This window comes from Dipodomys spectabilis, unplaced genomic scaffold (assembly GCF_019054845.1).
Source record: "Dipodomys spectabilis isolate Male_0828 unplaced genomic scaffold, ASM1905484v1 ptg000370l, whole genome shotgun sequence".
NCBI classification, from domain to species: Eukaryota; Metazoa; Chordata; class Mammalia; order Rodentia; family Heteromyidae; genus Dipodomys; species Dipodomys spectabilis.
Window position 1 is genome coordinate 961,592 of NW_024871047.1, and position 16,365 is coordinate 977,956.

At 35.3% G+C, this 16,365-nt stretch overlaps 1 protein-coding gene across 2 annotated transcripts; it reads right to left on the reverse strand.

Moving 5' to 3' along the window:
- Positions 1 to 14,446: 14,446 nt before the first annotated feature.
- Positions 14,447 to 15,497, reverse strand: Spin4 (spindlin family member 4). 2 transcript variants are annotated; one of them, XM_042666928.1, is made up of 2 exons: positions 15,237 to 15,497; positions 14,447 to 14,963 (listed from the first exon to the last, which is right to left on the reverse strand). In XM_042666928.1, the coding sequence occupies exons 1-2, from the start codon at positions 15,432 to 15,434 to the stop codon at positions 14,685 to 14,687; spliced, it is 477 nt and encodes a 158-aa protein (XP_042522862.1). In that variant the 5' UTR covers positions 15,435 to 15,497; the 3' UTR covers positions 14,447 to 14,684. The 2 variants fall into 2 exon arrangements, with proteins under 2 accessions (XP_042522862.1, XP_042522861.1); XM_042666927.1 differs by having other exon boundaries at positions 14,447 to 15,497.
- Positions 15,498 to 16,365: the final 868 nt, after the last annotated feature.

Consider the following 16,365-nt stretch of genomic DNA (forward strand, 5'->3'; position numbering starts at 1 on the left):
ACGGTTCGAAGCCAGCCCGGGCAGGAAAGTCTGTGAGACTCTTATCTCCAATAAACCACTAGAAAACTGGAAGTGGTACTGTGGCTCAAGCGGTAGAGCGCTCGCCTTGCATGCATGAGGCCCTGGGTTCAATTCCTCAGCACCACATAAGCAGAAAAAGCCCTAAGTGGCGCTGTGGTTCAAGCGGTAGAGCGCTTGCCTTGAGCTGAAGAGCTGAGGGACTGCGCCCAGGCCCAGAGTTCAGGCCCCACAACCGACTGAAAACAAAAAAAAAGAACCTAGAATTGTCAGCCTATCACCAGGGCAATCCGGCTTACCTTTCCATTGAATCTTCACGCTGCCCTTTCACTCCTGTATTTGTATGCCTTAGATGGGTTCAAACTACAGTCCTGAGATCTGTCTCTTAAGTAGCTAGGATTACAGGAAGAACCACTAGTGCACAATTGGAAACTTAAAACAACCAAATTTGTACAAAACCAGAGATCTTTGCACTTTAACATCATGAAAAAATTATTTAAATGCAAAAAAGAACAACATGATAATACAAGTATTTAACAGATTTTCTCACTGAATTTCACCATTTTGAAAATATATCAGGAACAGTGGAGACAGGAGAAAATACTTATAATGTATACATATTGAGAATATATCAAGATCTCTTACAAATAATATTAAGATAACAAGCCCAATTAAAATTTAAAAAGGCGATTTTAGCAAACTGTTGACAAAAGAGGTCAACTAAAGTCCGTAAAAAGGCTTGTAACATGATTTTCTGTCAATGAAACACAAGTTAAAATAAAATAATACTACATGAGCAAAATGGAATAGTAGTTGTAAGTTCTTGTATCTCATAGAAACAGATCAACTATTGGAAAGTAGCTGGGTCTACTTTAGCAGAGCTCTGGAAAACAGTCAAAATTTGTAACAACAAAACTAGCTTTCAAATGACTTTTTAAAAAACCTCTTCAAGCCAGGCATCAGTGGTTCACATAGTTTGAAACCATCCTGAGTAGAAAAGTTGGTGAGACTCTTTCCTCAAATTAACCACCAAAAAGCCAGAAATAGAGCTTTGGCTCAAGTGTTAGAGTGCTAACCTTGAGCAAAAAAGCTCAGGGTCAGTATTGAGGCCTTGAGTTCAAGCATCAGGAGTGGCACACACACAGAAAAAAGCACCAAAAATCTCTTCAAATGGTAGAACGTTTTGTGGTAAATTTATTATACTCCTCCCTGTCAAAGCAGTGGTATTGCTATAGAAAATATGACAGCTGTATCCAGGCACGAGAGTCTTCCGCAGGTGCCAGTGGAAGAAGAGCACATGTTCAAAGATTATTTTAGTTTTGTGAATGACTGATATAAGACACTTACCATTGTTGCATCTGAGAGGACATTGGACAGAAAAATAGCAAACTTGAAACCACTGAAATGCAAATTACCAATATTCAGATACCAAAAGCAAAACATTTAGAAGAAATGAACACTAAATTACAATATGAAAAGTACCCTTTTATTGTGTGCAGTATAAAAAGACAAATGCATTTAAAATAAGTGCAAGTATTTTTTTTATCATATGATGTATAACAATGTAAATTGTTCTGTGACAGGAACAACTAAAGGGCAGAGGATGGAGTTCTATAACAGTCAATGATTTTTCTTTTTGATATTATGTTGACATCAATCCAACTAGATTTTGATGAAGTGAGGATATTAGACATAATCTTCATGCTAATGGTAAACACTTAAAATATACCCAAAAGCATATAAAAGCACAACAAAATCATTTCATAACAAAAAAACAGCTAAACACAAAAGTTGTTAAGGGAGGGGGAGGGAGACAGGTGTAACAAACATTCTATAATTTACCTTAAATAGAAAAATATTAAAACTAACTTGTTAATTACTAACAATTATTATCCAGTTGGAATGTTTTAAGTGATTCATAAAATATGAATGGAGTCCCACGTAATGTGTGTGCATGTATATACACACATATATATATATGATATTTTGTATATACATTATTTAAATAAGGATAAAAGTGTCTCTCCTCAAATATTTGTTATTTCTTGAGAAATTTTTCAAAGCCCATTATTTTAGCTTTTGAACTGGAAATACTTGTATATAGTAACCCTACTTTGAAACAACATATCAGAAGTTTTTCCTAATAGAAAATTGTAATAGTAGTTATTTATCAACCCTTCCTTACTCTACATACCTATACTCCTTGGAATCTACTAAACCCCTTTTTCCTGTCAAATTCTATACTCTTTTGGATTCCAAAATGAATAATATTATGTGATTTGTCATTTGTGCCTGAATTTCTTCATTAAACATAATAATCTCCAGCACTATCCATGTTACTATAAATAATGGAACTCATTTCTTTTTAATAGCTGAATAGCATTCCATTTAATATACAAACTATGTTTTCTTTATCTATCCTCCAGTTGGTGGAGCACATAGGTTTTTACCTCTTCTACACTATTATGAGTGGTTCAACAATGAACATGGAATCAACATACTTATTGCCTTTGCATATATACACAGCATTGTGATTACTGGATCATACAGTAGTACCATTTTTAATTTTTTGAGGAATCTTAGTACTGTTTTCTATAACGACTGTACTGAATTACATTCCTACCAACAGAATGGAAGTGACCATGTAACTGTAACCCCTCTATACAGAATCTTTACAATAAAAAAATATATATATATATATTAAAAAATAAAGAAAGAAAGAAAGGAAGTGACTTTTTTTTTTTGGTCGGTCGTAGGGCTTGAACTCTGGCCTGAGCGCTGGCCCTCAGCTCTTCAGCTCAAGGCTAGCATACTACTACTTGAACTACAGCGCCACTCAGTTTTCTGGTGGTTTATTGGAAGTAAGAGTTTCACGGAATTTTCCTGCCCAGGCTGGCTTTGAACCATGATCCTCAGATCTCAGCCTCCTGAGTAGCTAGGATTACAGGCGTGAGCCACAGTCTCCTGGCTAAAGTGACCCTTTTTTGTTTGGGATGATAGGCATTTCTGTGACTGTCATTTCCTCAATCATGCATGATATTGATCCCTTTTGTTTTTTTTTGATCCCTTTAAAAAAATTTGTACACTACTTCTTTCTCTCTCTTTGTAAAAAATTACTATTTAGTTCTACTGCCTATTTAAACTTTTCATTATATGGTTTTACTATCAAACTTATGACATTATTTATAAGGTGTAGATTCAAACCTTTAGTCATAATTATATTTCCAAATAATTTTTTTCTGTTTTGAACATTGCCTCTTTTTTCACTGTTGTTTCCTTTGTTTTGACAGTTTTTTTTATTAACTTTTTTTTAATACTATGTCTATTTTTGCTTTTGTTTGCTGTGCTTTTGGAGTCTGTAAATATGTGGGTTTATTTTTAGTGTGTCTATTCTATCCTATTTGTCTTTGTATTTGTTTTTATTCCAATACTATGCTGTATTAGTAACCATAGATTTGTTGTGTGTTAAGTCAGGTAGTGTTTTGAAGTCTGCTTAATTATTTTTGCTCAAAAATATCCTTGAATAAAACATTGAGATTTTTCAAACTCGATGTAAGTTTCATAATTTTTTCTATACCTATGAATTGGTATTTTTATTTAAAAAAATTGCATTGACTATATAATAAACCTTTCAGTAATGTGGACATTTTAACAATATTGATTTTTTCATATGATGTACATTGGATGTCTTTGCATGCTTTTTCGCCTTCTTCATTACCATTCATCCATGTTTTATAAATTTGCTTTTATAATTTGTCACTCTGAGTTCATTTTATTCCTCAATATTATTTTTGTGCAGCTTATATAAATGGGATCATTTTCTTGGTTTTTATTTCAGGTAACTAGATATTTTCAAACAGCATTATTACTGTTCTGGAGTGTTGATTTTGTATACTGAAATTGTACATTCATTTTTTAGTTCTAATAAGTTTTAGTGGTATTATGAGTTTCAGATATATAAGATGATGGTGATTTCTTTTAATTTAATATTTATTGTTATTACAAAGGTGATTTGCAAAGAGGTTATAGTTACATAAGTCAGGTAAAGAGTACATTTTTTTGGACAATGTCACCCCTTCCCTTGCTCTCTCCCAGTTTTTCTTCTCATCCCCACCCACAAGTTGTATAGTTCATTTTCTACATAGTGTCTAGTGAGTACCACTGCTGCATTGTTCACACTGTATCCATCCATTTCTATGGATGATAACTTTTAACAGTGAAAATGTGACACCATATTCTAATTTAGATGCCTTTTATTTCTTTCTCTTGCATAATTGATCTGATTGATTTTTTACCATAAAAATGGTAAAATGAATAATTTTCTATTATTTCAGGGTCCTTTTTGTCATTTGTGGGACCTAAACTCTGGGCCTGGGCACTGTCCCTCAGCACTTCAGCTCAAGGCTAGCGCTCTACCATTTGAGCCACAGTGCCACTTCTAGATTTTTCTGCTTATGTGGTGCTGAAGAATCAAACCCAGGGCCTCATGCATGCAAGACAAGCACTCTACGACTGAGCCACCTTCCCAGCCCCTATTTCAGTATTGTGAAATCAATCTTTTAGCTTTTACGTTCATTAAAATAATTGTTATTGCTGGTTTCCAGTAAATAGTCATATTAATTTGTTCAGAATTTTGCTTGCTTTTTTAATATCAAATCCTTTTTCTGTGTCAATTGAGATACCCATGTTCTTTTGACTATTATTTCGTTGATATGATATATATATATATATATGTATATGGCCTAAAGAGCAATATAATAGACTAGAAAACTTAGAAACAATAAATATAGTCATCTGATATTTGACAAGGGAGCAAAAATAAATGTTGGGGGAAAAGACATTGTCAACAAATGGTGTTGAGAAAACTAGAGATCCATATGTGGAAGACTGATATTGGATCCCTATCTGTCACCTTGCACTAATATCAACTCAAAATGGATCAAAGACTTTGAATTTGATCTTGCAACTACTATAAAAAAGAGTAGGTGAAACATTACAACTTATTGACAGAGGCAGGAACTTTCTGAGTAAAGTTCCAGAGGCTCAGCAAATTGAAGGGATTATATCAAGGTAAAAGTTCCTGTACAGTACAAGACCTAGTTACGATGTTAAAAAGATAGCCTACAGAATGGGAGTAGATCTTTACCAGACATTCATCAAACAAGAGCTTAATATCCAGAATAAATTTCAAAATCATTTAAAGAAGCTCAAGAAACTAAACCTTCAAATCTAATAAACCAATTAATAAATGAATGAAGAAGCTAAGTAGAGACTTCCTAGAAGAAATAAGAATAGTCAATAAACCTTGTACAGCGACTTAAAAATAATTTTAAAATGCAAAAAGAAAAATAGTCAATAAACTCATGAGGAAATGCTCAACATCCCTGGTCGTGAAAGAAATGTAAATTGAAACAAAATTGAGAGCTAGTCACTGGTGGCTCACACCTGTAATCCTAGCTACTCAGGAGGCTGAGATCTGAGGATCACAGTTCAGATCTAGCCCAGGCAAGAAATGCTTTGAGACTCACCTCCAATTAACCACTTGAAAACCAGACATGGAGCTGTGGCTCAAAGTGGTAGAGTACTAGCCTTGAACAAAAAAGTTCAGAGGCAGTACACAGGCCCTGAGTTAAAGCCCCATGACCCAAAACGAAACAAAACAAACAAAAAAACACTGAGATTCCATACCACTCCAGTAAGACTGGCAACAAATGTTGACATGGGAGAAAAGGAACCCTATTACACTGTTGGTGGGAATGTAAACTGGTGTAACCACTCTGGAAAGTGGTTTGGAGATTTCTCCAAAAACTGAACATATTACTACTCTATGATCCAGAGATCCTATACTTTGGCATCTACCCAGAATATTACAAGTCAAGATACAGTAAAGAAACATGCACATCCATGTTCATTGCTGTATATTTATTCACATGTATAAGTTAGAACTGAAATACAAACATACATGAAAACCTGTACATGGTTGTATTCATAGATAGATAGACAGACAGATAGATAGATAGATAGATAGATAGATAGATAGATAGATAGATAGATAGATAGATAGATAGATAGATAGATAGATAAACAAATTGACTAAAGGATATTATACTTAGGGGAGGAGTCCAATTGTATAACTCTTCTAAACAAGTAAGGAATCATTTAACAAAATGATCCAGATACATGGCACTCATCACCTACCTAACAATGAGGATAATATGATATAGAATGACAAAATTAATTAAAAGTGATTCAATTATATAAATAGTACATGAATCTAAGAAGAAAGGGAAAGTCCTAAAAAGAAGAGATTCATTTTAGTTATAAAAATCACCAATAGCTCATAAACTCCTTTATTAAATGGTAAGTCTTTTGTACAACTAATTGAAGATAATAGAAATAAAGATTTGAAGAGATTTAAAACAGAAAAAACACACAAATAGCTTTTCAAAAAGCCTAAGAAAAATATTCCTTACAAATAGTAAACAAAAGTAATCTGGAGTTGATATACTAATATAAGACAAAATGGACATTAAGTAAAAAAAAAAAAAAAAGGTTAAAAAATGACATTGCTGGGGCTGGGAAGGTGGCTCAGTGGTAGAGCGCTTGCCTTGCATGCATGAGGCCCTGGGTTTGATTCCTCAGCACCACATAAGCAAAAAGAAAAAAGCCAGAAGTGGCGCTGTGGCTTAAGTGGTAGAGCGCTAGCCTTGAGCTGAAGAGCTGAGGGACAGCGCCCAGGCCCAGAGTTCAGGCCCCACGACTGGACCAAAAAAAAAAATGACATTGCATATTAATAATCCAATTAATCAAGAAGATATCAAAACTATAAACATGAGTATATAAACCCCATATCCCACACATATATGAAGTATACTTTAACAACATTAAGGGGCAATAAAGAGTTATACAATAACTATTATTGACTTCAGTACACAACATTTAACAATAGAGATGTTAGGTATGAATACTGTAGGAAAGAAAACATTTGCAAACTCTAAAAACTTACCAGGTATGGAAGATATAGAATATTTTACCTAATAAGAGCAAAATGTATATTTATCCTGAGTGCCTATGACCATTCTCCAGATATCCACATGTTGTCTCAAAACAATTCTCTATAAATTTTAAAAGCCTTGAATCATGTAAAATGTCTTTACTAACCACAAAAGAACTAAGCTTTTTATTTATTGTACATTTTTGTTTTTATCAAAAAGAGATGGAAACCTGGGAAATTTAGTCACTGTTATATACATAATATCTGTATATTTTATTGTGTGTAATTGCACTTTAATGAAATAAAAACATATTATTTGCCATATCAGGGCTAAAAAAATCATCAACTTAGAAACTCCTTTGCTTGTTCGATACAATGAAAATCTTCCGTGGAATTGACTCTTGGTGTGTCTCCCCCTCTCCCTGCCCCCCACCCCCACTGCCCATTGCCTAATACCAGGATTGACAGAATATATCCTCTAAAATCTAGTCATCACATTGTTTTCATCTTATTTTGCAACATTTCATATTCATCTCTTATCATTGCTATTGGTTTGAAGTCTACTGAGAGTATAAGTACAATATGTTTGCTTCATGGGATCCCAGTCTTGCACCTAAAAACCAATTTTCCACATTTTATGATCTATAAATGACTACTAATAAAACTATGACAGCAAGGATAATTTTTTAGGAACTCCTGTGTAGCTTTCCTTGGTGATTATTCCTACCTTTAAAATGAATCTACCTGCTTAACATTATAAATATTTAATGACAAAACAAGTGATGCATATGGAATTTGGTGAAGGTAAAGAAATTTGGATTCTTTCTATATTCCAAAACCGTAATTGGGCACTAGTAGCTAACATCTCTATTTCTAGATACTCAGGAGGATAAGAACTGAAGATCACAATCTGAAGCCAGATCAGGCAGAAAACTCCATGAAAACCTTACCTCCAATGATCCCACAAAGACCTGGAAGTTGAGGTGTGGTACAGTTGTTAGAATGCCATCCTTGAAAGAAAAATCCAAAGGAAAGTATGAGGCCTTGTGTTCAAGGCCAAGTACTGGCACACACACAAAACACATGGACACACAGACACACAGACACACAAACACACACATAGACACAGACACACACACACAAACCCATAAATGTAAGTGATGTGTAGTTTAGTGTTAAGTCTCAACTAATTTACAGATAAACTTTCATCTGTTTTAGAGAAGGTTATATCAAAGTAGACTACAATAATCATACCATATTACATCCTTTAGTTGAGTTGTTCAAACACAATAAAAAATAATTTCTTATATCTATGTTTACTGATTTAGTACTGAGTCTCTGTTTGCTTTTCTTGACCTTCTCATACCTTAACTTTTCGGTTTCTGCAGGTAACTTCCTCATCCTAAAAGTGTCTGATTGCTATGTAGCCATTTTCTATAAAATTAAACAATTAATATCGGTTCCTTCTCACAATACCCCTGATAGCTTCTAAAATTATTTTAAAAATATTAAATTACAAATCTCCCAGCTAGGATGTTTTGCATTAACACTTTCCCCATCTCATTCAACAAAATACTGTGAAACTCCAGAGTTTTAGAAATATGAATGTTTATTATGACTTCAAATCCAGGTGGTAGAATAACTACTGGCTGACAAATACCGAGTATTAACATATCTGCTGTACTGAGTTCTCCAGGTATCCTAAAGTGCAAATAAAAACACACATAGACCAATGGGAAAACATAGATGGAACACAAATAAGATCTTACCAGATCATAAAAGAGGCATTTCAATTCTTATTATTAAATGAGTGAGATAAGATAATTATGACATTTCTGGATAATACTATTATCTTCCCATCTCCTTCAGATAAAAATCTAAATGCCTATTAGTAGTCCACATGATTGTACAAAATTCTGGTATATAACTCAGTTTCTGAGTCAATCTCTCTGTCTCATCCTTGTTCATTTCAGCCTCTGGCAAGGCACATTCTATCTCAAGGCATCAGGAGCATGATGTAGTCTCTCACTTCATTCAAGTTTCTATTCAAGTAATGGCTATTCTGAAGCACACCCAAGATCTAGTTTGTCCTTTCACTGTTTATTTCTTTTATTGTAAACCAATGATCACAACCTAGTGTAGACATACAATGTGCTGGGAAGAAAAAAAAATCTGCTTTCACCTATCATGATATGTTTCAATATTATCAGAGTGACGACTGTTTCTTTTTCCCCTTTGAAAATACTTTCAGAAATACTGTACAGCTTCTCATTGGCTCAACCTATATATGAGAGAATTATGAATCACCTTATAAACATGTATGATCTGAATCTAGACTGGGTAAACGTGAAGAAGTGATTACTAACTCATTCTAATAGGATATAAGCTAATTCTGGGAGCCAGTGGCTCACACTTGTAATCCTAGCCACTCAGGAAACTAAGATCTGAGGATCGTGGCTCAAAGCCAGCCTGGGCAGGAAAGTCCATGATACTCTTATCTCCAATAAACGACCAAAAAGCAATAAATGGAGCTGTGTCTCAAGTGGTAGAGTGCTAGCCTTGAGCAAAAATGTTCAAAGACAGCATCCAGGCCCCTAGTTCAAGCCCTCTGACTGGCACGCACGGGCACACACACAAACACACACACACACACACACACACACACACACACACACAAAGGGAAGCAAGCTTCAAGACAATAGAAATCTTGACAGTTTGGTTTGATGCCTATTAAAAATTGAACTTCCCTCTTATGGAAGGGAAGTTGGTGAGATGTGTGTATGTGAATATATGGTTATATATATATACATATATGTATACATTATATTAAAATGGAATAATATGAAATTTGGTTCTAGTCCATGAGCCAAGAAAGTTTCAAATAAAGGCCTAGCTTGTGAACACAATAGTCTACATTTTTGTATATTCTTCCCATTAGCACACTATTATATCCTTGATCACTAAACCAGAGTTAGAACCAGACTTAAAACTTGCTCTAGCTGGGCTCTGGTGGCTCACCCCTGTAATTCTACTCAGAAGCTTGAGATCTGAAGATCATGATTTGAAGCCAACTTGGGCAGAAATGTCCATGACAATGCTATTTCCAATTAAACAGGAAAAAAAAAACCAGAACTGGAAGTATGGCTCAAGTGCTAGAGTGCTACTTTGAGCAAAATAACCGTGCAAAACTATGCCCAGAGTTTAAGCCCCACTGCCAGAAAACAAAACAAAACGAAACAAAAGAATAGCTTTTGGTTTTGATATATCCCCAAATCACTATGACACAATATAAAGTCAATGGACCAAAGCCGTAAGAGTGATGATTGCTGTCTTCCTTCATTCCTTAGGATATATGAACTAAGGAAGCAGGATCTCCAGGCCCTAGGCCAGGGAAATGATTTAACATGTAGTTCATGATTTGGAGACTAATGGGATAGCATAGATAGGTGATGGAGATAAGAGTTGTTGCCTAAGGCAGAAATTTTTTGTACACTACTATCTCTCAACTTTTTGAAATAGATCTAGGAATTTAGATTTAGGCTGACATCCCCTGGGTGTCAGAAAGTGTAACAATTCTAGTATACAAGTATAAGGTTTATGTCTTGTTTAGACTTTGGAGGAAGGTGAGTATGCATATATGCCTCCTTATAGCCAAAATGCAAATTTTATATGAATTGAGATTCTTTTCTCATTCAGTCCCCAAGGCTACGGTTGAGCAGAGCCAAAGTGTCAGGAGTATTAGAAATGAATAGCAATTACTATTTAAAAACTACTGCTGGGTGGGAGGCACAGTAATGGAGGAGCAAAGGGTGCATAAATGCAGCAATGATACTCACCTGACACTATGTTGAAAATGAACTATACAACTTGTGGGTGGTGACAGGAGGAAAAAACTGGGAGACTATGAAGGAAGGAGTAACATTGCTCATTACCTCACGAAACAGCAACCCCCTTGTACAACATCATTATAGTACTAAAAATTAATAAAAATTAATGCTATTGTTATGATTGAATCAATTTTTCCAGCTGAAAAATATACATACAACAAAAACTAAAATAAATTCCACATGTTTTGAAGTTGATTTGCTAGAAAAGCTGAGGAAGGAGGATCACAAGTTTGAGCCTAAGCTCATTCTATATCCAGTAAGAACTATGTAATGAGAGACTTGTCTCAATAAAAGAAAAAAAAACTACCAAAATAAATACATAAAAGTAGTAAGTCATGTGGAAACTTTTTTAAAACACAGAAATTGATACTACTATTAGTTATAGTTTTATGTACTGAACATGGGCAAGATTCATATACTAAATGCATGATAGGTTTTATCTCTATACAAGTGACATTTGTCAGTTTGGTGTGGTGGTAAATAGGTGGCATATCATTTATAATGTATATTTTGGTCTAATTTTTAATACATACAAAGGAACTTTAAAACATTATAGGTAATAATTTTATTAAAGCATTTTCAGAAATCGTCAGTTCTCATTTGTATAAAATACACATGGACATAAAACATCTGAATAATACAATTAATAAGCTAGATGATAGAGACAAATTTGAAGTTTATAGTTGATGCAGAATACATATTGTTTCTTTAAACAAAAAGCTTGAATTAATCAAGTTCCACTGAAAAATAAATCAGAAAAATGATTAAAAATCCAAAATCAAAGTGTCACCTGGTCGGGGAGGGGAGAAAAAAAGTGTCACTAGAAGTTAGTCGCTCCTAATTCTAGCTATTTAGGAAGCTGAGATCTGAAGATCAGGGTTTAAGGCCAACCCAGGCAGAAAAGTCCACAAGATTCCATCTCCAATTAAGTAGCAAAAATGCTCAAGTGGTAGAATACCAGCTCTGAATCAGAAAGACAAATAAGAGGAGGAGGCACTGAGTTCAAGCCCTATAAAACATATCCACACACACACACACACTCACTCACACATCACCTGAATTCGTGGAATTACTGCTTGACAATTTAGTACTAGCTATTTTTAATAACAATTCTAATGCTATTTAAAACACTTCAGAACAGTGGAAAAAAGTGAAACCTTACCAAATCATATATATTTAGAAGCTAGCACAACTTTAATAACAAAACTCGATTAAGACAGCATACCAAAAAACACAATTTTACCTGGGAATGCAAATAAAACAATCTTAAATGAAATATAAGTAAATGAAATCCAACAATGTAGCAAAAGATTTTCCCTGAAGATTTACTGCAGAAATGTGTGAAACATCAAATAGGTAATATTCTAATTCATTGCATCAACAAATTAAAGGAGAAAAAAACATAAAATGTTAACAGTACATACTGAAAAGATATTTGATAAAAATACAGGAGCCAATTCTAGGAATAACACTGTAAAACAGGAATATAAGAAACTCCTAAATGTACTAAGTATGAATAACAGCAAATATGATGCATATAAAAGTCATGTCCATGAAAATTAAAAAATAGGGCAAGCAAGTATGCCAGCTTCATTATATAATGTTGTTCTGGCAAAATCCAGCTATTTTTATGTAATAATAATCAGTATAAACATTAGAAAAAACAGTGACTTTATTTACATGTTAATTGACTGTGTACTTAGAAAGCCCAAAATATTCTGTTTTTAAACTCACTGTAATTTGGAAGATTAAATAAACACATTAGGTAAGAGATAAAAATATAAAATCTATAGATTGCCTTCATTGCCAAAAATAACAATTTACATATGAAAAGAAAAAAACATCCAAATGATAGATGTCAAGATACAAAAACTGTTATAATATTTAAAAATAAATTTGATTACATATGAAAATCTATAGGAAAAATATCAAAACAAGACTGAAAGCTTTCAGTGATGTACCAAAACTCTCGAGTATTAAGGAGTATTTGTAAGTGCTAAAACTTAATGTTACTAAGTAATCCTCTAAAGAGGAAGGTTAAGTTTTAACGTAATTCTAATTACGGTGTTAGACTCCTTTTAAATGTTAAAAAAATGCTCTCAATTTTCATTAAAAGAACATAGATCACAAATTATATGAAAAAACTAAAACAGAACTTGCTTTACTAAACTCTAAATTTTATGGTCATTTACAATACTTAAAAGTGTATGATACTGGCTCAGAAATTTGAAATTGGGTGATTAAAAAATATTAAAACATAAGTTCCTTAGAAAAATGAACTCACAGTCCAATAAAATGAATACCAGAAAACTGGTATTTGAAAGGTATAGGGGGGAGGTAGAGGGGAGGGGTAAAGGAACGAAGAAAGGAAAGGGGGATAAAATGCAATCATTATATTTAATGCATATCTTACAAAATTAAGAAAATGGGGGGGGAGAGGTTGGGTTGGGAGGGATGAGGAAAATGATGGAAGGGGTGACACCAATCAAGATGCCTTTCATTAATAAACTCATTTGTTGAATGTTAACTCCTTTGTACAACTACTTAAAGATAATAAAAATATAATTGAAAAAGGGAATAAAATCATACAATTGGCTAGCCAATGTATATAGAATATAGAGTTGGGTTTCTATGTTTTATTATGTACAAAATAAGTTTCATAGGGATTGGTGCCTTAAATGATTGAACACTTAAACTTTAAAAGTAGTAAAAAATATTATTAAGAAAAATTTAGTTTAATAATGGTGTAAATGGCTGATAGAGCATCCATCTGAAATAGATATGAAAGCTAATGGAATATAAGAATTAGTGATCTACCTAATTTTTTAATTATAAAGGGAAATATATCATCAATAAAGTCAAAATTAATGATAAAATGGAAAATATTACCACATGAGCTACAAGGATTAAATAAACTTTATAGTAAAATTTTCTACAAATTTATAAGAAAAATTAGCTAAACGAATAGGAATTGGCAAAGCACTGAAGAGTCCAAGTACAAGAAAGAAATGTTCATTGAAGTCAGGTAAATGACAAAGTTATAAGCGAAACTGTGTAATTGTCTTTCACGTTTTCAGGCATTAAAAAGTGCTGAACAGGATGCTAGCAACTTGTAATATTCCTGAAAATTAAACACATACTGACTTAGCATTTTCACGAATACAATCAGGAGAAATAGAAGCACATATATTTTCAGCAATGTCACAGTTAGAAAATAAAAAGGAAATACATTACAATCCATAGCAGAATGTTCAAACACTTTTTGGCAAGTCTACATGTACTGTGTTGCAGCTGTTACAGGAAGAATGTGAGTGAGAGTGATGGAAAGAGAAAAAGTGATCAACTATGGCTACTGACCAGAAAAGATGTCATCTGACTTGTCAATGTTACAGAAAGTACAAAAATTTGCATATGAAGACAGAGAAAACATTCAGAGACTTACATTATGTTCTCAAACCTGGGAAGAAGGGAGAAGACAAAAAATGGAGGAGGACATGTTCTGGAATTATTCTAGTTTTGCGTTGTTCCTTTGGTTGTGAACTTTTTAATTTTCTATTAGCATCTAATTTAAATTTCCAATTACAGAACAAAGCAATATCAAAAGTACCAATTGTATATTTGAGACCAAATTGCGGACATAGTACGTGAAGATTTGGAGGCACAGTAAGATTTACTCACATGCATAAATTTCGAGACCCAAAATTATTCTCAAGGTTCACAATTCAAACACAAAATATTTTATATCTAATTGTTTCCCAACTTTATTTGCAAAGAGCATAATGAACTTACGGGGTTTTCACCAAACCATAGACGTAAATGTGAATATCATCATCAAACTTGATGAAGTAGACAGACGGTTTGGCCACTACTTGGTGGATGAAAATGCCAGTTCTCTTGGATCCATCATCTTTGGCGTGTTCAACCTGCTTGCCCACGAGACTGTCGACCACTTCTCCTGGCTCCTGTTCTGCTGTAGGGAAGTAGTAGTTGGAGTCTGGAATGATGCGCAGGTCTCCGTCTTTGTAGTCATCCAGCAGGGTGTACATATAAAGAACCGGATCTTTCTCGTAGGTGATGTAAAACCAAGTATCCATCACTGGGGCTCGCGCTAGTACCATGCCCTTCCATTCATCTTTCGTACCGTGTTCGCCTTCAAACACATGCTCCACTGCCTTCCCAATCAGGGAATCAGCTAGGCGTGAATCTATGCGAGGAGATGGCACTCTCTCAGGGAGAATTTCAAGCGCTAAAACTCTCTTGTCACGATGCAGTTCCAGTCCATACACACTGTCTTTGCCATCGTATTTAATAATGTACAGAGTGGGCTTCACAGAAACCTGCTCCAGCACAGTGCCCTTCCACTGCTCCACTGGCTCATTGCCTTCTTTCCAGCCGTGTTGAATGCGACAGCCCACTATGTTCCTACGAGTGAGGAAAGTGGGCTTGCGCCGCTGCTTTCTGTGAGTGTGCCTTTTCTTCATCAGGTATGCAGACACACCATCCACACCGGTTGGAGGCACAGTCGGAGGAGACATGGCTCGGCAGAAGGTTTAGGCAAAACTGCCGCTTGTTTGGTGAAGCTGACAAAAAGTCAACACTTTCGAATATGGAATCTTTTTCGTTCGCGGTTTCGGAGACCGGATCGGTCTTCCCTATTCCACTCTCAGTCTATTGACAGAAATGCGCTTGCTACGCACTGGGGCAGCTTTTTGCCTCTCGATAGTGTCCACCCGGGAGGGGAGACGGCAGCAAGGATAGCTGCAGAGAGATGGCGGGCTCGCGGTCCGCGCCTGGCGCCTTTCCCCGACTCCCAATTCCAAATCGGGCCACTTAGCTGTTGTTGTCGATGTGGTGGCGGCGGCGACCCGGCAACAGAGGAGTCCACTGGGAAGAGAAGCAGGAGATTAGCAACTTCACTACAAAAGCAAAGAGGTGCCGGCAGCCGCACGTCTCTCAGCAGTCAGCGCGGCCTGGCCTTCGCAGTGCTAGCCTGTTTGGCCCATCTGGGGAACCGCGGTTTTTGCAGCTTTGGAAACCCGCCTCCTCAGAGCCCGCCTGCACCTCGGCCCCGCCTCTACCATCTCGCCTTCCGCTCGGCGGGCCGCTGCAGGGACACAGACACTCTCTTTTATTTAGTTTCTCCGAGACTGCTTCTTTCAAACCCTAGCCAGTCGACCAGGCTGCCTTCCTCTCGATCTCTGCCTGCCTGCTGCCCTACAGCCTCATCGACAGCAGTTCCATCTGCTTTCTATCTTTCAGGAATTCTTCACAAGCTTTCAAAAAGAATTCAAAGAGAGTAGAAAAGATTCAAAGAAAGAGAGAGAGAAGGGGGGGATGTACAAATTATTTTCTTTCAGAGAAGAAAAAGCTTATGCACAGTCCACCATCTTGATCGAAAAACTCTATTTTCTCCCTAATGATTTCTGGTATTTTTTTTTCCTAATGTAAAGGAAATATACTGATATT